A 23,673-nucleotide genomic window follows, 5' to 3' on the forward strand; every position below is an offset into this window, starting at 1 on the left:
ACTTATCTCAATAAAGTTATCAATTTTTTTTTTTTTTTTAAGAAATTTTAATCACAGATTTAATAGCAAAGCTTTACATCTCGGTATAAGTTATATTTGAACTTCCTTCTTTGATCAGTTCTTATAAGAAAGTTTCACGAAGCACATTAAAAATTTTGAAAAATTTATTTTGAAAATAAACCATAAATAAGCAAATATATATTTTATGTTTCATAAAAATGATTTTAATTTTAAAATTATTATTAATATCATTTATGCTTTTCAATAAAAGTAATAATTTAAAAATCAATAATTTAAAACTTAGTGAAGATGAAAAAGATAATCTATGGAAAGCTTTATTAGATGGCGATTTAAATAAAATAAAAAATTTATATAAAGATAATATTGAGAGTGAAATAGATAATAGTCAATCAATAAGTGATTTAGAATTAAACGAATTTTCTAAAGAGCTATCCATTCAAAACTCTGACGAAAATACCAGTTTAAATATAGAAAATGTTACCATAAATAAGAATGAATTAATTTTAGAAAATAATAAAATAAAAGATTTAAATTTTGATGAATTAAAAAATAACATTGAAGAAAAGAATGAAAACGAAAATAACATAACAAGCGTTAAATTAGCGGAAAATAAAAAAAAATTAAATGATAACAAAAATAATAATACAAATAATAATGTATTATTAAAACGAAATAATCGTGAGGATAATAACCTTTATGAGGATAGAATTCAAAGTTTACGTGAAGTTAATGAATATTTTTGGTTAAGTTTAACAAATACTGATAAAACAAAAGATAAATTAATGGTACGTTTTCAAAAAAATGGTGCTCAAATATTAGAAGATCATTCGAAATATCAAGAAGATCTTACAACTTCACCAAATACAGGTCAAAAAAGTTTAGTTATGGTTTTTGATGGTACCGGTTCAATGTTTGATGATTTAGCTCAAATGATTGAAGCAGCTGAATTAATTACAAAGGAATTCATTGCTAGCGAAAATAATCCAATTTTTAATTATATTTTTGTTCCATTTCGTGACCCTTGTAAGTATTCTTAAAGTTAATAATTAAAATTTATATTAACCTTAAGTAAAGACATTATAATTAATTATATAAGTATTTTTGATGTCTTTGCCTTAACACAACTTTCATTCAGAAATTTCATTTTTTTTAAATAGAAAATTAATTATCAAAATGGTTATTAATCTTTTATTTTTGATTAAAAGAAAATTTTTAAAAATGCAATTTGATTAAAATATTTCTTTTTCAAAACGGCTGCCTTAAAATTTTAATCAAACTTGTACCCGCTTGAAAATAATTTAATACTGAAATATTAATCATTTTAATCTACATAATTATGATTTCTTTCCTCTTAACAGACTTTTTTGTGATAAGCAAAAAAATTTTTGCACTTAATATAAACAAGCCATAAAAAATTTATTCTCGTGTCTATCATTATGTTGAGCAGCTGATAAGCGTTGCACAATTTTAAATAATAATACAAGATTAAGAGGATTATGTTCTAAATTTTATATTTGTACTGTTATCTATTGTAGCTTTTATTTTATACAAAAATTGGAAAGCTTTTAAAAAATATGATTAGAAATTTACTTGATTTCATTCATTTATATAATTGTGATTTTACTCTAAACAACAAAAATAAAAAGTGTGTTATTATAAAAACGAGACCACAAAATGAATCATTTTATAAAAATAGATTACCCTACAATTTTTGTTTGATTAAGGGTTAGTTAAGGACAATTCTATTCGAGTATGGGTTAATTTTATTTTTTGTTTTTCTTTCTTTTATCAATATCAATAGTTGGTTGTTAACGGTAAATTTTTTGATTAAGTAAATTTCAGTGTGTTATTGATATTATATTATTTTAACATCTGACATGATCAGCTGTTAGTATCAGTATTAGCTGGTGGTATCAGAGTAAAATGACGTATGCGATACGACCCTTTACAACATTGTATGTGTATGACCCTGACTTTCAAATTATAACAATATACATACATACATTATTAAAATTGCGGTGAAGAATTTTCATAATCAATTTTAAATTAAAAATTGAATTAAATTTTTCTTGGAAAAAATAACATTAAAAATGAGAGCTGGATTCAAAACAAAACAAAAAGTTTATCTGTTTTAATTCCGCGGCAAAACATTGTTGTGTTGAAGAATAGTAGGTATGTTGAAGTAAAAATAAAAAAATTGTTTTACATGCTTCTTAAATCATTATTAGGGCTAAACTTTTTAAATATTAAAATACCTAAAAATAAAAATACAATCCAAATTAATTTCATTTAAATTTCATTCACTTAGTGGAAATTAAGTTTTAAATTCTTTTTAGATATTGGGCCAAAATTAGTAACTCGAGATGTCAATAAATTTCTTGAAGAAATTCGTCAACTCTATTTATTTGGCGGTGGTGATTGTCCAGAATCATCTATTGGAGCAATTAATCTTGCACTTGAATCAGCACTACCAAAATCTGATATTTTTGTATTTACAGATGCTACTGCAAAAGATTTTAAATTAGATAAGGATACAATAGAACTCATTCAAAAGCATCAAGCAACTGTAATTCACAGAAATTATTAAAAATTCAAAAATTTCATACTGCAGTCGACTTTATATTTACATTTTTATTTACAGTTAACATTTCTTTTAACTGGCCATTGTAATGCTAAAAATTCTGAAGGCTATAGAGTTTATGAAAAATTAGCATCACTGAGTAATGGTGAAGTATATAATTTAAAAAAAATTGATATACGTGATGTATTACTTGGAGTTCGATTAAATTTACAAAAAGATGTTATACCATTACAATATTTACATTCGAAGAAACCCGGACAACACAATTTTGATGTGTCAGTTGATTCAAATTTAAAGCAATTTACTGTTAGTGTAGCTGGTGAAAATCCAACAATTAATGTTTTAGATCCAGATTCAAAGAAATTCGAAGAAGTTAAACAAGTTCTTAACTTAGATCAATTAAAAATTTTAAATGTTCCAAATCCACAACCAGGAAATTGGAATGTAAAAGCTGGTTCAGATTCTGAGCATTCGGTTAAATTTACAGCAAATAGCAATTTAAAATTTAATTTTGGATTTACAACGTCAAACAATGAGGCCACAATACAATACTTGAATATTCATCCTGTTCAACGTAAAATTTTTTATTTAATAATATTAAATATGCATATTATATTGATATTTATGTTTAACTTCCTTTTATTTTCAATTTTAGTGCAAAAAAATATTTTAAAAATTACACCATCGGAAAATGATCTTATTCATAATTTAACTTCGGTGGAATTGCAATTAATAGAATCAAATGATAATTTCATAAAATCTGATTTGAGTACTATGAGTCCACAAAATATAAATTTAACCCTTAATCGTTTAGAACCTGATTCAATTTCTGGATCAATTATATATGGAACAAAAGAATTTGAACCACCTCATAGTATGTTTAAAATTTACGTAAATGGTTTTGATTCAAATGGAAATCCTTTGAGACATTTATTATCTACTGCAATCAAAGCTGTAAAAGGAGGTAATCACTTCCATTTAGCTTTATAAATATAATTATTACAGCTTAATTTCAAACGGTTTATTGTACTTTTTAGAGGCTCCACGTATTATTAATTCCGATAATTATATTCAGAGTCAAGAGAATGATGTAATAATGTTAGAGTGTAAGGTTCATACCGATACTCCTAGCAAAATTATATGGTTAAGAAATAATAAACAAATACCGTCAACTACCGTAACTAAGGATAATTTTAATAATTACTATACATCCAATTTGAAGTTAGAAGCTGTTAAAGTACAAGATTCTGGACCATACGTTTGTGTTGCTGAAAATGAAAATGGAATCGATAGAAAGCACATTCAAGTTGCTGGTATACAAAAATTATATTAAATTTTAATTTTTTTGATATATGATTAATGTTTTATATAGTACTTTATGGATAATTATGTATTAACTTACCATTTTTTAAATCTTGTTAAAACAAATGAAAATATGTACATTTCCAATTTATTTTTAATCTCTTAAATAATGCTGTTATACACAATATATTGTTACTATACTTTACTAACTTATTACATACATAAGTAGATATACTTAAGATAAGGGAACAAAACCTAATAATAATATAATACTTCAATATACACAGTTAAAAAACAAGAAGTGCCACTTAACGTATATATGACGCAAGAACATTTGCACGGATTAAATGAAGGTGATATTAACTTCCAACTTAGTTGTATTGGAAACCCTAATCAAAATTTAAATTTTGAATGGTATTTCAATAATGAACTGATTATTCCCAATGATAAAATCGAAGTAAATACAAAAAAACATTATATTTAATTGCTCAATTTTCATATCTGTAGAAATGTTTTATATTTAGATAGATGGTGGGAATTTACTTTTTAAATATGTTGATCGTGCCATGTCAGGAAATTATACATGTGCAGCATTTAATAATAGAGAAAAAGCTAACGATTCTGCATTTATTGAAATTAAATATGGACCAGAAATTTTAAGGCCATTTGAAGAAGGTTTTACTTGATTTATATTAAATTATTTTGCTAATTTTATATTCGAGCATGTGTGTTAAATTTTTGGTGTTTTTTAGAAATTTTTATAAATTACGGAGCAAATTATGAATTTGATTGTGAATCTATTGGTAATCCAAGACCGAATATCATATGGAAAAAACAAGAAAATCAAGTTAAAAATTTCGAAAATGGAAAAATTTTAAAATTTGATCCAAGTAATGAAGGTGTTTATAAATGTGAAGCTTTCAATAATATTGGACCATCGCAAAAGAAAATATTTAAAGTTAAAGGAAAAGCTTCAGGTAAAATGAATGAATCTGAGTATGTATTTATAGTATTTACACTATTTCATATGAAGAGCACTTTACTTTTTAATTCAAATCCTCTTTTTAATAAACCCAAATAAATTCCTCATAAGAAATGAAATATGCATGAAAAATTTACAACTCAAAAAAAAAATTTAACTTTAAAAATTTCTTGTATCTGTTTAATTAAGGTCCACCAAAAATTGAAAAAAATTTTCAAGAAATTGAATTGGATATCGACGAAACTTTAAACTTATCTTGTAAATGTGATCAATGTGATCCAATATTATACAACGTTTGGTCCAGAGTAATTTCAGCAAAAAACTATGAACCAGAAACTCTATTATCTACTCAATCAATTGATTCATATACATCCGAACAACAATATAAAAAGATTTTCAGTTCAAACATTACCATTAATCATGTAAAAAGATACGATGATGGACTGTATACTTGCAAATTAGATAATGAATATGGCACTGATAATTGGACAATTTATATTAACATTTTGGGTATATGTAACAATCAAACTAATTATGAATAAAAGTAAAATTTTTTAATTATTTTAAATATTTGTATATAGAACTACCAAAAATAAATGATATCATATCAAACTCAACTAAAGCTAATTTAAAAACATTTGAAGCATTAGAATCTGAAACATATATATTTGAATGCGAATTTGAAGGTAATCCGAGACCAGACGTTAAGTGGTATAAATACAATCAATATTTAAATAAAAATGAGATTATTCATAACGGAACTCGAGATAATGAAGGTGAACTTTTAAAAATTATTGGTATAAATAGTACACATTCCGGTGAATATAGCTGTAATATTAACAATTCGAAAGGGTTTGACTCAAGAACGTTTGCTATTGATGTTTTAGGTAAAGAAGATTTTGAGATATGAGACAAGTGATTTGCTTAAAAATTTCATAATAATTAATTTTTAATTATTAATAACAATTTTATTTTATATATTTTCTTTATATTTTAATTATTTTTAGTTCCTCCAAAATTAAAATCAACAGAAGAAACAGTTGTTTTAGTTGAAAACAATAAAGAGGTTACTTTAGAATGTAACGTTCACGGTAATCCCGTCCCTAATGTATTATGGAAATTTAATGATCAGCTTCTAAATATTAAAGATCAATATAAGAAAATGAATGATTTTATTTTAAGGTGATTTTATTTTAAGTATATTTTAATTGTATCAATTGTTAATTGATACTAATAATTATATTGTTTTCGTGAACTAATAAAATTCAATATTAACATTTTGCTGATTCGAAGCTTAGATTTATTAATTTTTTTATGCTAAAAATAATTAATCAATATACTAATGTATTCTTTTCAGATTTACTGCAAAACTTGAAGACAGTGGACTATACGAATGTGAAGCAAATAATAAAGTTGGATCAATTAAGAAAAAAATTATATTGATTGTATTTGGTAATCTCCTACTTTTTTAATTTTTCTTCGCAACAAATTTACTTTTTTAAAATTTATTGTAGCTGCACCAAAAATTTTACCTCCTATTAAAGAAATAATAACAACAAAAATTGGAAGTAATGTGTATTTATCATGTAATTTTACGGGATATCCTATGGTAAAATTTTATTTCAATTTTAAAATACATACACAAATATTTAAATTATATTACAAAAAAAAATATTTATTTTAAAATTTAATTATTTTTAGCCAGATATTAAATGGAAATTTAATAACGCTCCATTAGAATCTGATTTTATTGAAATTGTAAATTCTGAGGAACAAAGTTATATTAATAATGAATTATTTTTACGCAATGTAACGCGATCTATGGAGGGAATATATTTGTGTGAAGTTGAGAATCAACATGGTCTTGCAAGGAAATCTTTTTTCCTTAATGTTAATTGTTAGTAAAAATTTTTTATTAAAATTATGTACTTATTATTAGTACTAGTATATTACAATATATTCTAATAATAAATTTCAGATCCTCCAAAGATAATTTCGAGTTTTCAACCATTGTATAAAATACAACCGAACGAAATTTTCGAATTAAATTGTGATGTAGAAGGTCAACCAACACCTGAAATTAATTGGGAAAAATCAAATTCAATTATATCAGAATTAAATGCAGTCTTAAGTATTACCAATACGAATAAATCAATATCTGGCAATTATTCTTGTATTGCGAGTAATTATGTTGGTACTGACATAAGAACAACAGAAATTATTGCTCTTGGTAATTATTTTATTTTTTATGTAATTTTTATAAATGGCTTTAATTGATTTAGAATAAATTGCCCTCTAATTTTTAGTTGAACCAAGAATTATTCGACGTGAAATTGGAGATGGAATTCCAAATATTACAATAAATTATGGGCAAGATATTGAATTATATTGTCCCATTGAATATGCTGACACATTCTTATGGTTTAAAGATGATAAAATTATAACTGATTTGTATGGGAATGGACAATTTTTACATTTAAAAAATGTTTCGCATAAAGATTTTGGAAACTATATTTGCTCCGGTATTAATGAAGTGGGAACACAAAATTTTACACAAATATTATTTGTAAATTCCCCACCAATAATTCAAACAATGTCAACAAATGATGAAAGTATCGTTGATACAGATAATACAGAAGTTGTAGTTAAAAAAGGAGATAATAAAATTTTAAAATGTTCATCTAAAGGTTACCCAGAACCGAAGGTAAATATTATTTCTTTATAATTCTTAGTTATTTTAATAATAAAATCAATAAATTTTACTAGATAAAATGGCGTAAGGAGAAAGTTTTTTTGTCTAATGATACAGAATTGAAATTACTTGATATCAATGTTGCACATTCTGGCGAGTACATTTGTGAAGCTGAAAATGAATATGGGGCCGATCAATTGATTTTCAATGTTCGAGTATTAGGTTTTTCAGTATAATTTTTTTTTTGTATTTAAAAGCAAATTTAATAATTTTTATTTAATAAATTAAGCAAAACTTAACATTTAAAGACAATTTCAAAATTTTGCAGTCCCTCCATCGAGTGAGCAACCAAAAAAGAATTGGATACAAATCAACGAGGGAGAAGAATTAATTTTGCAGTGCGAAATCTATGGTAATCCATGGCCAAATTTTACTTGGGAAAAAGATGGGTAACAATTGTGATGGAAGTTAAAAGAGTAGCATTAAAATTAATTAAGAAAAATTATTTTTAAAATAGCTCAAAATTGAAAAGCGAATTACAGGAGACGTTAATAATATATTCATCGGACTTTAAGGATAGTGGAATTTACAAATGTATAGCACAAAATGAGCTTGGACGACATGAGGTTGAATTTACAGTTGACATAATGAGTATAAATATATATATATATATATGTTTCAGTAATGTACAATATTAAAGCGACTCCTGTTTTTAGCTTCACCAAAGTTTACAAAATATCCTTTCAAAAATGAATATATATTCACCAGCAACGATACAATTGAATTGGAATGTTCGACCAAAGGAAACCCTATGCCAATTTTAACATGGACTTTTAATAACAAAATCTTATTGACAACATCCAAGATTATAGATACAAATACAAATAATGAAAGAATAAATGGAACAATAGACGAAAGAGCTGATCCTATTTTTATTGATAAATTTAGTAATACATTTACACGTTATGATTCTAATGAAATATTCGGTTCTCAGTTATGGGTAAATGAAAATAAAGGTCTTTATGGTAAAGTAGTTCGTAATAAATACGAAACAAATTTAACTTTATTTATAAATGATAAGAAACAGAAAAAGAGTGGTGTTTATACATGTTTTGCTATAAACGCAATCGGCACAGATAAATACGATATAAAAGTTGAAATATATAGTAAGCCAAAAATAAATTTTAAGTACCTGTTTATTGCACAGGTAAATCGAATTTAAAAAGTTAACTTACAATATATTCCTCTCAGGTGAACCGGCATTAACCTCAAATAAACAAAATACTAATAACATAGAATCACATACAATTTTGAAAGGACTTCCAATTGTATTAGCATGTCCTTGGAATGGTAACCCAAGTCCAGAAATTCATTGGCTAAAAGTATATTGTAATTAAACAACAATATGATTTGTTAAAAACTAAATACAATTTTTTTTATTTTTAGAAAAACTTCTCTATAACTTTTGATGATCTTAATGATTTATCTTTGTCACACGACAATAAAAGTTTAACAATATTTAGTGCTCAAGAATCCGATTCTGGAACTTGGATCTGTATTGCAAAAAATGTTCTTGGCGAAAACAAAAAATTCTTCAACATAACAATTCTTAGTAATTATTTAAATAATTAATTAAAAATTTGAATATGTATTATATTTAAAATGAAATTAGAATTCATTCACATACAACAATTAAATATATTGTGTAGGTGCACCAGAACTATTAACTGAAAGCTCTGTAGAGGACACAGAAGATATGAAACCAAATAAATTAAAATTAATTAAAGGTCAAAATACTGTATTAAGATGCCCAGTTGTTGGTAATCCAAAGCCAAAAATATTTTGGCTTAAAGACAATGATAATATTAATATTTCATTTAATGAATTAAATAAATATTATAGTAATTTACCAGAAAGCGCAGTCGAGTTGGTATGAAAAATTTCTATTAAATTTTATTTATATTAAGTATATAAAACTGATCGAAAAACTAACTTCAAAACTCTATTATTTACCTATAGGCGATAAATGATATACAGGAATCTGCCATCTATAGTTGTTATGCAAATAACTCACTTGGTTTTATTGAAAAAAAATTTACTGTGGAAATATTAAAGTATCCTCGAATTGTATCAAATGAACCAAATGAATATAATGTAACTGAATTTGATCCACTTAAAATACACTGTGCAGTTGATGGCAATCCAAAACCAGAAATATTTTGGTACAAAGTAAATCAAACAAATATAAAAGAACCATTTTCGAAAATTTTAAAAACATAATACATGCATATACATATATATGTTTATATTTAAATATATAAATATTTTTTTGTAATTTTAAATAAATCTAGGATGGCAGCGTAATAAATTTTGCAGAAGAAAAGACAATTTATTTGGATGATAGTAAAGAAATTTTGAAAATTCCTACAACTCAAATGTGGCATAGCGGACGATATGCGTGCTTCGCAAGAAATGAATTAGGAGAAAAAGTGAGATACGTTAATGTGAACGTAAAAGGTAAGTAAACTTCAAATTCATTTATGCTTTCGTAACTCTTTGAGTAATGTTAACGTAGTATTATACGGGAATCTCATGTCACTGGGGTTTAAATTAACATTGTTAGAATCAAAAAGTGTAAATAATCATGTTACAAATAAGTACATGCATATATATAAAATACACAAATACAAGTATGCAAATTAAATTTCAGAGTCTGCAATATGGTCACCTTGGAGCTCATGGACGAAATGTAATACAACCTGTGGCAAAGGCATTAGACATCGTAAACGAAATTGTATACGATTTAATGGCGAAAAAGCTTTAGATTTAAATGCATGCAAGGGAAATGATTTCGAGTACATATCGTGTGATATGCCACCATGTCCTGTAAATATTAATTACAAATTTTGTACTTAAAAAACAAAATAAAATATTTTCGCTTCAGATAGATGGCGGTTGGAGCGATTGGTCACCATGGGAAGATTGTCCAACAGAATGTTGGAATGAAGCTGATGGCATAATAACTAGAAAACGATTTCGATTCTGTATTAATCCGGCACCAAGGTATGGCGGTAGGGCATGTTTTGGAAATGATATAGAAGAAAAGGAATGCATTTTGAATCCATGCCCAGTAGATGGAGGATGGTATGAATTTTTTTTTGAAAATTCTTCTGCATGTGCGAAATTTATTGCTAACATTATAATTTTGATGGATCCCTGGTATTTCCAACATATTTGTTATTCCAACTTAATGTCTTAATTTATTAATTTTGTTTGTGATTCCTATACAAAATACCTGCTGTATTCTATTTGCTTATTTCTTAATTTCTGAATTTTAAAGTGGTTTAATTTTTCCTATCATAATTGTTTTCAAACAACAAACTCTATTAACATTGCTAGTGCAATTTTATTATAACGTTATCTTTTCGTCTTTTTAATAAAATTTTTATTTAAAGGTCAGTTTGGTCATCATGGACTTCATGCTCAGTAACCTGTGGTGTTGGTACTAAAGAACGTTATCGTACTTGCAACAGTCCTAAACCAGCAAATGGTGGTAAATTTTGCAAGGGTCTCGATAAAATGGTTCAAACATGCATTTCAATTCCATGCCCAAGTAAAATTAAAATTTTAATTCAATTGACTAGTATTTATACAATACTATTATTATTTTAGTAAATGGTGGTTGGTCCAAATGGAGTCCATGGACAGATTGTAGTCAATCATGCGAAAACTCCTTTAGAAAGAGATATCGAGAATGTAATAGTCCAGTTCCTGAATTTGGTGGTAAAATGTGCGTTGGACCTAATATGGAAATAGCAAAATGTAAAAAACGTCAATGCTACAGCTTTAACTTTGGCATATTGAAAAGTTTGCCTTTACAAAAAAGAAGAAATTTTAGTCCTAATAATATTTATGAATCTCCTTTTATTCACGACGAATATGAAAGCGAACCAAGCGAAGAATATTACTCTGATGAATATGCATTTGCTACAGGTTAAAAAATATTAATGTTTTATTGACTAGTCTTATCTCAAAACTTAAATATTTAATTAAAAAATTTTAGGAAATGAAAAAATTATTTCGCCACATTATGAACATAGTACGTCAAATCAGGACCATGAAGAAAATCAAAATAATACTTCTCCAACCAGTGGTACTATTAAAGTTGTTGTTCAAGTCAAAACTTTTAAACCAATCGACAAAGATATAGAGGAAGTATGTGAACAATAAATTTATTTATTAGTTCGTTGTACTAAAATCCTATTTTTCATTTTAGTTGAGTTTATATCCTGGAAGAGCACCATTTGTCATGTAAATATTTAAAAATTACTGAAAGCTTAATTAAAATTGCATTCTTAATTAAGATTGCCAATCTTGTTGATTTTTGGCAATCACATTAATTAGATAAGATCAACTTAAAAAAATTAATAAATAGAAGTCAATTGAAATTAAGCTTTGCACTTAAAAAAGAGCACAAACTTATATTATAGCAATTTTTTATTTATTTTGCAAATAGAAAAAAAATTAACCCTTGCCCATTTGGTCAAGAGCTTAGCAGTTACAATCAGTGCACAGGTTTGCTAATAAGTTTTGTTTTATAAATTAAAATCATATATACATATGTATTCCATATAAATTTAGATATTGACGAATGTAAATTTGAAAATGTTTGTAAAGAAAGTGAAATATGTGTTAATCTTGAAGGTGGATTTGAATGCGCGTGTCGAACTGGTTTTAACAAAAATGATACTACTAAAAATTGTGAAGGTAAAGAATGTTATACAGTAATTTTGTTTTATATACATTCATACACTTTATATTTTTAATTATAGATGTGAATGAATGCTTAAATGATTTTTCTAATGAATGTTCTCATATTTGTGTAAATACACTTGGTAGTTATTTATGTACATGTCCGAAAGAATTCGAGCTACAATCAGATAATAAAACGTGTAAATTTACATCGCAGTCTTTTGAAGATGACAGAAATGAATTTATGGCTGATTACGCTAATTTAACATCAAAACATTCTTATAATTTGTTTTCGCCCCCTAGAGTAATCAATGGAAAATGCCCGGATGGTTTTATTGAAAATAATGGCCAATGTGAAGGTCGGTAATTTTTTTTTTAATTATGTATGTATGTATAGATATTTAAAATTGTAACTTATACTTCTCAGATGTTAATGAATGCGATGTTTTCGAAAGTGATTGTTATGAAAATTATTCATGTTTAAATACATTTGGATCATATAAATGCATTGAAACACTATGTCCTCCGCAATATAAAAGAACAAATATTATTGGGTAATTATTATAATTCAAATTTTTGAATTAAAATATTTGTTCATATTAAATTTTTGTTACAGTCAATGTGTTTTAATGTGTAATGAATCCGAAAGTTGCCGTAATAATGTAAAAATTGCCGAAATTATAAGTCATACTCTTTTATCAATGAAAGAAATCCCAAAAAATGAACCCTTTTTAAAAATTGTGAATTATGGAATTAATAGAAGAGCCTTACCATATACAAAATTTTCTATTGATGAAAATAAAGCTGACGGAAAATTATTTATATTAGAAACATTTGGTATGGAAAGAGGAATCGCCTATTTATATGCAAAACAAGAATTAAAACATGAAATATTATACAAATTAATAATAGAAGCTGAATCTTATGATGAAAATAGTTTTAAGTTGAACTATTATACAAAATTTATTATATTTTTATATTTAATGTAAAATAAGCACTAATTTGTGTGCTAAAATGAAATTTTCATTTGGTTTTTTCTTTTTAATTTTATTTCGATGCCGAATCTTAGTTTAATGGATAGCTCTTAGATGTGTATTGTGAAAATGTATTGTTAATTTTTCTTCCACAACAAAAGAATTTTTATTCATAAACTTCAAATCAAATACTATCTAATTGTATTTTAATAAACAGCATATCAAATATAGGTCATACTGGCAAAAATAGAAAAAAAAAACAATTATTGTTTATTCTCTAATATCTTTATTATTGCTTCATAAATGCCTTCCATATTTTTGTTTTTTTCATTTAAATTTTCAAGCTTTTGGTACATTTTTTTACATATTCATATAACATAATTAGGATTTAATTATCATTTTTAGTATTTATATTTTCTGCAATTTTTGTTGGTTGAGGTACATTTATATTATGAAATGCTAAAATTATGATTATCAACTTTTCTTACTTTATTGAAACAAAGTATAATTCTATTCGCTCATTACCTAGTAGATAATATAAAAATATTCAACAATTTATGGTTATTTCTCAGGTTTATAAATCTATAAAACAAAATTATTTCAATAAATCGAAAATATTTTGTAGAATATTTTTTAACAGACAAAAAAATAACTCAAATTATTAAAATATCAGTATAGTAAAAATTATTACTTTTTTCTTGTAAGAATAATAAATTTCGAAATTTATTTTATGAAATACAGTATATGTAATTGTTTAATGTTTTCACTTTATAAATGATGAAGTATAAATATAATATAAATTTTCTGCTTTATTTTTGTGTTTTGTATATATGTTAATATAAAATTTTTGTAAATATAAAAATTTTACAGAGTTATTTTGAATTATATATTTGTGTTATAAAATTTATTTTGTAAATTTAATATTAGGAAGGGTTCTATATATATATATATGTTTTTTTTTATTTTTTTACAATACTTTCAAAAAACGAAACCAAAGAGTTTTGTTTTCAGATAGTTTTAAATTTTTAACAAGCGTTGTCTTATAAAATTGGTACTTTGTTTTTGTATTATTTTATTGAACCGTTAATACTGCCTCATGAATAGCTTTAGCAAACCGCTCCACATTATTTGGATTAAGACCACACATATTTATGCGACCAGTAGATAAAAGATATATATGATGTTTTTCTATTAAATATTTTACTTGTTTTTCTAAAATTTAGAAAATAATTTTTAATGAATACTTGCTTAAATGAGAATATGTATATAAAATACCTGTTAAACCAGTGTAAGAGAACATTCCAATTTGTTCTTTAATATGATTCCAGGTACCAGGTGTTTTAAGTTCAACAAGATGTTTATAAAGTAACTCTCGCATTTCAATTATTCTTGATGACATTAATTTTATACAATCCATCCATTCATTTCTTAGTTGAGGATCATTTAAAATTGTACCAACAATCCGACTACCAAAAGCAGGAGGATTTGAATACATAGCACGTACAATTAAAGTAAACTGAGATTGCACAGCGGCCGTAGTTTCTTTATCCTTTTGTACAACAGTTAAATTACCAACACGTTCACCTTAAAATAATATCAAAAAAATTTTTAAGAAATTATTCAAATTCCCGGCTTAAGTTATAAAATCATCATACATTATCAAAATTATACTTACAATATAATCCAAAATTTTTAGCATATGATTGAGCTGTAAATAATTCAAAACCTTGTTCAACGAAATATTGTACTGCCCAAGCATCTTTGTCTGGTTGACCACTTGCAAATCCTTGATACGCAGCATCAAAAAATGGAAATAGTTTTTTTCTTTTCATTAGTTCAGCAATTTTTTTCCATTGTTCTTGTGATGGATCACAACCGGTGGGATTATGTGCACATGCATGCAATATTATAGCAGCTCCTTCAGGTGCATTTTCTAAATCTTCAATTAAACCATTAAAATCTAAACCACGAGTTTTAGGATCCCAATAACGATAAATTTTTGCTTCCTTAAATCCAGCAGCCATGAACACTTTGTGATGGTTTTCCCATGTTGGTTCAGAATAATAACATACTGTATAGCCTAATTTTTTTGTTAAAAATTCGGCTCCCAAACGTAAGGCACCAGTTCCCGACAATGTTTGCACACCAAATGCCTAAAATTATAAGACAATTTTATATAAATTGTGTTTTTTTATTATAAAAATATATATTAACTCGTCCTTCTGCAATAGCTGGTGAATTAACTCCTAATAGTAATGTAGTTGCAGCTTTAGTAAATAATTCATTCCCCGTTACCGGTAAATATTCATGATTTAAACTTTCATCAGATGCAATTCTTATTTCTGTCTTTCGCACAACTGGTAAAACCCATGGTTTTCCATCTTCAGTTCGATAAGCTGCAAATATATGAAAAAGCAATAATATCCATTTAATAATATTTAAATAGCAATAAACATAAAATAAAATTTAGTAGTAATAATTAAAGCTATGAAATCAATTTTCAATATTGCATCATTTTTACAATTTATAAAAAATATTATTAAGAAATTCTATTGCTCATATTTTTAAATTTTATGTTTCTTTAATCTAATAAATAACGGAACTTTCCCTTTCTATTTAAAATTAATACAATATTTCAATGTATTTTAATATGCAATATTAAAAATATATTAAAGTTTCCAATTATTTTTAAATAATTAATATAGTAATTAGACAATGCCATTCATCATCAATAAATTTTATTCACGAAGTTTCAAGAGAAATATTTAAAGTTCATTGAAATTCTAATATCAGATGAAGACTCTCTGCTATTGGACGACAATAGAAATAAATTCGACAACATTATTTAATAACCTTAGAAATCAGTGCAATGACCGGAAATTTTAACAAATCTGATGTGGACATTTCATCATCAACCGACTGTGTATATTTTCCGAGTGATATTTAAAAAATTTTTTAATAAAAACATTTTTATGAGTCAAACAGAAAAGAGCAGAGTCAAATATTATCTGAAACTAGCTATTTCAATCTAATTGAAAATTATATATATATATTTACATATATATATATATATATATATATATAGATACATTATAATGAAATTGTATACGAAAATAATCATGCGAAAGTGAATTAAGAAAACAAAAATAAAAGAACAAAAAAAAATATAAAATTACTGAAGCTAGATTTGACCAAGAAATTAAAAAAATCTAAAATTGACCCCTATGAAGTGATTAAATTCTATTTTTTTTATATACGATTAATTTTTAACCATGAAAAAAACCAACATATAATATTCATGAAAATTAATTCAAAAAAAAAACAAGCTGTATTTATTTTTAATTTAAAAAGTGTAAAGCAATTTTTAAAAAGAACATTTTCCTTACGAACGTTTTCCAAATATTTTTAAATCGATTCGAAAACAATACTTTCTTTTATTTAATAAAATGCCCTAAATGAAAAAAGAAAGAGGAAATGTAATTAAAGTAAAAGTTTTTTACAAAAAATATTTTTTTTTTGCTTTCTTCCACAACGAACACACTTGGTTGACTGCCAATTTTATCGGCTACTTGCTTAAATTTTTTATTTATTCTTGGTATCTACTTCTAATTTTGCAACATGCAAAAAACATTTTTCATCTTTTTATACTTTGAAATAGTGGCATATTTTTGAATCGTTCTAAAAATTATTGCTTGTATTCGCGTTAAATAAGTGAAAATAAAATTTTTCAATGATTTTAATAAAAATTATTTTTTGTTTGCGTTTCATAGTATACTTATTTCGAATCAAATGAAAATTATTTTGTAAATTTCTTTTAAAATAATCCAAATGTATGAAACTATACTAGCACATATGGTATATTCATTAGTACGTATATTTAGTAGTTAATCGTTTATTGCTTATAATTATGCAAAAATGTTTTGAAAATATTAATGCAAACTCCACTACAATATGAATGTTATCCACAATTTTTTTAATATTTTCACATTATTTTAACAAAAGCCCCCAAAGCTATAAATATTTTTATGTGCTATAATTTACAACTAGTGCTTTTTTAAATTTCCAATTAAGCTGAACTATTTTATTAATTATTCTTAAATATTTTTTTCATGTCTTATGTATCGTTCATTTGCTGCGCAACAGTAACGTAACTATGAATAAAAAAGTAAAAAAATATGATTTCTGATTTATTTATACGGAGATCACTTAAAATATTTCTTTTTTTTTCGTGCAAAAACAACATTTCCTTAGCTTGAAAATTATTATTTACAATAAAATATAAAATTTAACACTTTCAAATTCAAATTTATCAAATGTGCAAATTTTGATTATGTCAGAATTGCAGCAAACGAGCTGTTTATCATGATAGAAAACAAAAAGAGTGTTACGAGTAAAAATTGAGTACTTTTAAATTGACTTAAATTTGACATTTTTGATTTATGATTAACCTTGTAGAAATATAAAATTCTTATAGAAAAAAATCCTGAACTTATCATAGAAAGAAATTGCCTGCAAAAAATATTTATATAGTTTTTAATAATGGAAGCCTTAATTTTATACGAGAAACTTATAAGATTTGAAAAATTTGCAAAAAAAAAAAAACAATTTTTTTTTTATTAAAATTATCATAACACCAGTAATACATACTTAAAATATATAATTTTAAACTGCTTTTTATTGATCAAGATAAGAACTTTAATAATAAATTAAACTATATTAAAGTATACTCCCTCAGTTAGTATGTTCTCTCAGTTGGCAAATATAATGAACACTTTTTTTTTTTATTTTATCAAAAAAATTATATAAAGGGGGCACTTTCAATTAAGCCTGATAAGAGAAATAGTCTTGATTGACATAATTACCTGACTTGAATCAGTATAAGTATTTGAATCATATTATTAAAAAAAAATAAATAATAATTTTGATAAGAATAAAAAATTTTTTTCGCAAAATATAAATACAGTAAAACTTTTCTATCTCGTAATCTTAAATTAAGCTTATTTTTTTTTACTTTAAGCATTTTGAAACATTTATTCATATATTTTTTTTTTTTGTTTCTAATTCGAATATCTCTCTGACTTGATGTTTTCTTTATTTCAAACTATTTTATGGCATTTTGATATACCTACAACGTTTCTTTATCTTTTTGTATCTATGTACATGTATAATGTAAGTTAGCCGTTACTTTATATCAATTTTTTTAATTAATTTCAAGATGTTATAAATTTTTTTTTAAATAACAAAAAATGCCGGCTAGAAAAATATTCAACTGTTAAACAAAAATATTGATAATTTAATAGCAACGTCAATAGTAGCTAGTGTCAGTGTCAAGAAAAAAATTTTACTTATTTCATAATTAATTTATCATTTCAAACAAAAATATTATTTTATTTCTCTTCAAATAAAAGAACCTTTAAATGTTTATTAAAACATATTATAATAGACATTTAAATGAATTTGAGTGGCATATTATGTGTACCGACTTTTTTTCCAACATTTAGAGAACTCGATATATAGAAGTAGCACTGTATTAATCAAAATGTTATATCTATTTAGATTCATTACACAGATATAGAAAGAATTTTTTTTTCAAGCACCTACATTTATATTATGTATACATTGTATTTAAAATCAGATATTTAAAATTTGTGAAATTTTACAATTATTTGTTGGAAAAAAAAATAATTTTCTATGTTTTATTGTATTTATGAATTGAAAAATTAACAAAACTTGAAAGTTCTTATTCTCATCTATTATTCAAAGTTTCTACACTTATCCATATACATAAAGCATAAGTATATGTATGTAAATATGTACAATATGTAAGTGTGATGCTCACAATTTTTCATTTATGCAAAATAATTTATTATATTCATGCAATAGAGATGAAAAAAAAGCAGAATGAAAAAATTATTGTGATTTATTCATTTTATACAAAATCGTTTCGTTTACATGATTCTTCATCTTATATCTTTCAGCATATAATGGAAGAGTAAATTGTTAATAAAATGAAACCTTTTAAATACGAAAGAAATCACTAATTAGTTTCTCTTAAAATTTAATATGATGTGAAGAGAATTTGAAAAAAATTTGTCGACTCATTCTGTTAGTCGTCGCATCACTTGGGGTGATGAGCTATTATTACTAAAAGAATTTATTTTGATTTTTAATATTTAATATCAGATTTAAAGACTGCATTTATTTTGAAAAACTGAAAATTTTTGATAAACAATTCAAATTATCATTTGACACGACTAAAAGCATATTGATTATGCAAATTACTAAATTTTCAATAAAAAATTGATTTCCTTAAGAATTACGTCAAGTTCATATGCAAGATTATCATAAAAATTAATTGAATTTTTATTTTAATGGAAGTTTTTTCCGATTGTTTCTAATCATTCAATATTCAAAACTTATTTCAATCAAAAACTTTAACATTTAGTGTCCAATTTGTTTAAATGTTTCTATTAAAAACTTGAATTCATAGAATTATGCCGTTCATAAAAAATATAAAGCGAGCAAATCCAATTGATTGTTGGTTTCACGTTTTCCCAATAAAATTTCCTGAAAAAATTTTTAAATATTTTTAATGAATTTCTCTTCTATCCCATATAATGTACATGTATATAAATCAATTTTCTCATTTGAATTGAATTTCTTGAAATTCTTATGAAAACCTTTAACTTGGGTCCAAACTGCAATTCTAGTAAATAATTTGAATTAAATTCTATCCCAATTTATTTTATTTTTTATTTTAAATTTTCCATTTTCATTAAATTTTTTTTTTATTTTCGTATCAAAAATGTAAATAATATAATAATCAAAATTTCTAACATATACGCATAAATATTGACTTATTAATTTTATTTTTTTTATTAATTTTTTATGAAAAAATATTAATACACAAAAAAAAAATTTCTTTTTTAAAAAATGGTAAAATTTGGATTTGAACTCTAGCATATTATTTTCATATAAAAAACAAAAAATGTCAAATTTTGACGGATCTAGACCTAAGTCCGGTCTAAAAATTTACCAGCCTCTAGCCACAGCTTGTGCGGTCATACTCCAATCCTAAAAACTTAAGTGTAGAAATTGTTTTGAAAACTTTTAACTTAATCTAATAACACATTCACACAACAACTAACAAACTCAACAACATTCACACAAAATATATAGGAACAAATTCTTAATATAAACCACCAAATTATAGTATACATATATTTTTTTCAAAAATTTTTTATTTTTTAAATATTTACGAGGATAAAATTTTTCTTTTTTCATTTTCAATTCAAAATGAAAATATTAAATTTTTTTTTAAAAAAAAAGGTAAAATTTGGATTCGAACCCAAGCATATTATATTCGTGAGAAAACAAAAAATGTCAAAATTTTGACGAATTTTGAAAATATTAAATTTTTTTTTAGAACTCAAGCATATTATTTTTGTATAAAAACAAAAAAAATCAAAATTTTTACGGATCGAAACCTAAGTCCGGTCTAAAAATTTACCAGTGATATGTATATGTATACTTGTATGTATGTATTTTTTATACATTAGCCTTGTATACCGACATTAGTTTTGTATATATTACTCTATTTTACATTCGAAATTTACATTAAGGACCTATTTGTTACACCTCTAACATTTGAAAATGGTCTCTGGACATTAAAAATAATGGATTTGAACTGTAGAATCGTTTAAGGTATTTTCCTAGAATAAGTTACCCTAATTCGATCTAAAAGTTTTTTAATTATTTTAAATTAATGAAAAAAAATTAGCAAAAAGGGTATGAAATTAGAAAAAATAAACCTAAATCATTGTTCTAAAACTTAAAATACAATTTAAACGCATATGTATACATATATGTATATACATATGAATTTAGTGGAAAACAATGAAAAATATTTTTTGCTAAATTTTAGATAAAATTACAAGATTATCTGAAAAAATCGAACAAAAACTAAAAATTAAAATTATTTCAAAAGCGCTATGAGTTCGAAAAATCAACTTAATTATAAAGAATATTTTTATAAAATATTTTGATTCAGCCGCATTAGGTCCGAATAGTAGTCGTTTACTTTATACACAAATAAACCAAAATCTTTCTTTAAAATATTTTTATTATGGTCTCAAAGAACATTAAAACAATTTATGCATGTAAGTATGTACGTCTGAATATTATTAGTATTTAACATTATGTAAATTTTTGCAATAACAAAACAACAATTAAGTGATAAACAATTTGAAACACATGTAAACAAAAACAATATATTTTTTTGCATTTATCAGATTAAATTTCACATTTCACTTCGAATAATTGACACACATAAAATAATATATTAAAAACATTTAGTTATTTTTTTATTTCATTTATTTTTCTTGTTTGATAATAAGCATCATTTAAATAAATCAATTAACATCTAAAAAAAAAAAAAAATTGGAAACTATATCATGCTGACGTTAAGAATTAAAAAGGGTAGTTTAACACTGAAAACTTTGCAAATAAGTTTATGTTTTTTGTGCTAACAGCACAATTTAAAAGTTATAAATATGTTTATAACGTCAATGAAAATAAATATTTTAAAAAGAAAAACACAAAAACAAAAAATAACTATGTAATTTTGTGTAGATAATAATGCAAAAACTACGTTGTTTAATATGAAAATAAAAAACATGGGGAATTGTTAATGAGATGATTAACTTTAACAATTTGAAATTCTCAATATTTAAAACAATATTTAGGCTACAAATTTTGATAAAAGAAATACATTTATAAGATATAGATAGGCAGATACATATACATATGTATATGTATGTACATATCAAGCCAAAGTCATTAAACTATTTACATATTACATATATTTGACTATTACATATGATTCGCAATCATCAGAATCAAGCATCAACTACAAGAACTTAATACATATTTATAGGGGTATGCAATTAAAATTAAATTGGCATATTATTATATAAAAATAAGAATATTATCAATATTTATTGTAGAAAATATTATAAATATCTAACCACCTATGCAGTTACCTACATCTGTAAACGTACACCATCCTACCCACATAATATATTAATTCAAACTATTAAAACAGCCTATGTTATAGAACATCACAAATAAAATACTAAAATGTATAGTCATAGTTGGGTCGGTATATTTATTTAAATTTCAACAATTTAATATTTTATTTAACGTTACTTATTTCTGAATTCTCAAAACATATTTAAGATAGCTTTGAATAACTTCATTGATTCTTTAAATAAAATATCATTACGCAATTTTGTATAAAAATTTACACATTTAATGCCACCTGATCAATTATTGTCAGAGACAAAATAGAAAGACTGCCCTAAAAAGTACAATTATGGTAAGTAAATATGTACATTAATACATACGCTTAGATACCTACTATCGCATCTTTATCCTATTACAATAAAAATATTTTGATTCTAATAAACCTAATTAATTTAGAAAATATTTTCATTGCTTTTTTTAAATAATCCTTAATTTATTAATAAGTTATTTTTATTCGTGTGTCATTATAGCAATCACAATATATGAAAAAAGAAAAAATTTACTACGAGGCTGTGCAAATAACCTTCATTTGACCTTGAAAGTACTTCATTCATAATTTCATTAATTTTTAAAACAAAATTTTATCTAAATTAACTTTGTGATAATTTTTATATTTTAAAAATAGCCTGATACTTTCAAAATATATTTACCTCCGACACTAAGATTTATTTTATGCTCGTACTTATCATCAGCACATTGCTTATTTAAAGCAAATACTTCAATAGGTGCACCTTTCTCAATATTAGAAAATAAACTACTCATTTTTAGTTATAAGTTTACAAAAAATTTTAATTAAATTATTATGATTCGAAACAAAAATATTTTTGTTTATTAAATTCAAAATTTTTCGAAACACTTAAACTAATAGAAATAATTATCCAATTATATTTAATTAAAAATAAAAACAAGCTCAAGACCGGCTCAAACTTAACAACACAATTTCTAAAACAGTACTGCAAAGGTACACAAAAAATAAACAGCTTACTACACAAAATAAATTAATTTAATAAACAATAAAATTTTCAAACAAAATACAAAAACAAAATTATATTATATTTTTGACACTTTGACTGCGTTTTTGACAACTTTTTTAAAGCGTGGCCGGTTTCACAAAATCAAATTTAACGTAAGATCGTTTCAAAAATTACAAATGACCAAGTTAAGTTTTAATAAATATTAGGTGCCTTCACAAAAACAAGAATTAAAGAATGAGTTTAAAAAGATAAATAAATTTTAATAAATACTCGTAATAAGCCTCAAAGCTAGTTTTAAAATAATTAAAAAC

The 23,673-nt window shown here is 24.3% G+C and overlaps 2 protein-coding genes across 2 annotated transcripts; one reads left to right on the plus strand and one right to left on the minus strand.

Moving 5' to 3' along the window:
- The first annotated feature begins 246 nt into the window (after window positions 1–246).
- On the plus strand, window positions 247–13,356 carry LOC129608942 (hemicentin-1-like). Its single transcript, XM_055520749.1, has 36 exons — window positions 247–1,044; window positions 2,358–2,587; window positions 2,663–3,176; window positions 3,264–3,566; window positions 3,640–3,915; window positions 4,192–4,361; window positions 4,429–4,579; window positions 4,657–4,881; window positions 5,076–5,396; window positions 5,468–5,773; window positions 5,894–6,068; window positions 6,244–6,338; window positions 6,401–6,495; window positions 6,588–6,783; window positions 6,865–7,116; window positions 7,193–7,590; window positions 7,653–7,800; window positions 7,907–8,027; window positions 8,096–8,229; window positions 8,295–8,744; window positions 8,830–8,960; window positions 9,025–9,190; window positions 9,288–9,508; window positions 9,598–9,807; window positions 9,930–10,095; window positions 10,289–10,464; window positions 10,523–10,722; window positions 11,034–11,191; window positions 11,251–11,571; window positions 11,642–11,793; window positions 11,855–11,889; window positions 12,095–12,153; window positions 12,220–12,345; window positions 12,411–12,689; window positions 12,758–12,884; window positions 12,947–13,356. Exons 1-36 carry the CDS (start codon window positions 255–257, stop codon window positions 13,317–13,319), a joined length of 8,250 nt encoding a protein of 2,749 aa, XP_055376724.1. The 5' UTR covers window positions 247–254; the 3' UTR covers window positions 13,320–13,356.
- Window positions 13,357–13,567: 211 nt separating this feature from the next.
- On the minus strand, window positions 13,568–23,346 carry LOC129608985 (aspartate aminotransferase, cytoplasmic). The gene is made up of 5 exons (XM_055520795.1): window positions 23,039–23,346; window positions 15,519–15,700; window positions 14,980–15,457; window positions 14,580–14,888; window positions 13,568–14,516 (listed from the first exon to the last, which is right to left on the minus strand). The coding sequence occupies exons 1-5, from the start codon at window positions 23,148–23,150 to the stop codon at window positions 14,377–14,379; spliced, it is 1,221 nt and encodes a 406-aa protein (XP_055376770.1). The 5' UTR covers window positions 23,151–23,346; the 3' UTR covers window positions 13,568–14,376.
- Between the last annotated feature and the right edge of the window lie 327 nt (window positions 23,347–23,673).

The sequence above is a fragment of the Condylostylus longicornis genome, unplaced genomic scaffold (assembly GCF_029603195.1).
Source record: "Condylostylus longicornis isolate FDR11 unplaced genomic scaffold, ASM2960319v2 ptg000038l, whole genome shotgun sequence".
Classification (NCBI taxonomy): Eukaryota; Metazoa; Arthropoda; class Insecta; order Diptera; family Dolichopodidae; genus Condylostylus; species Condylostylus longicornis.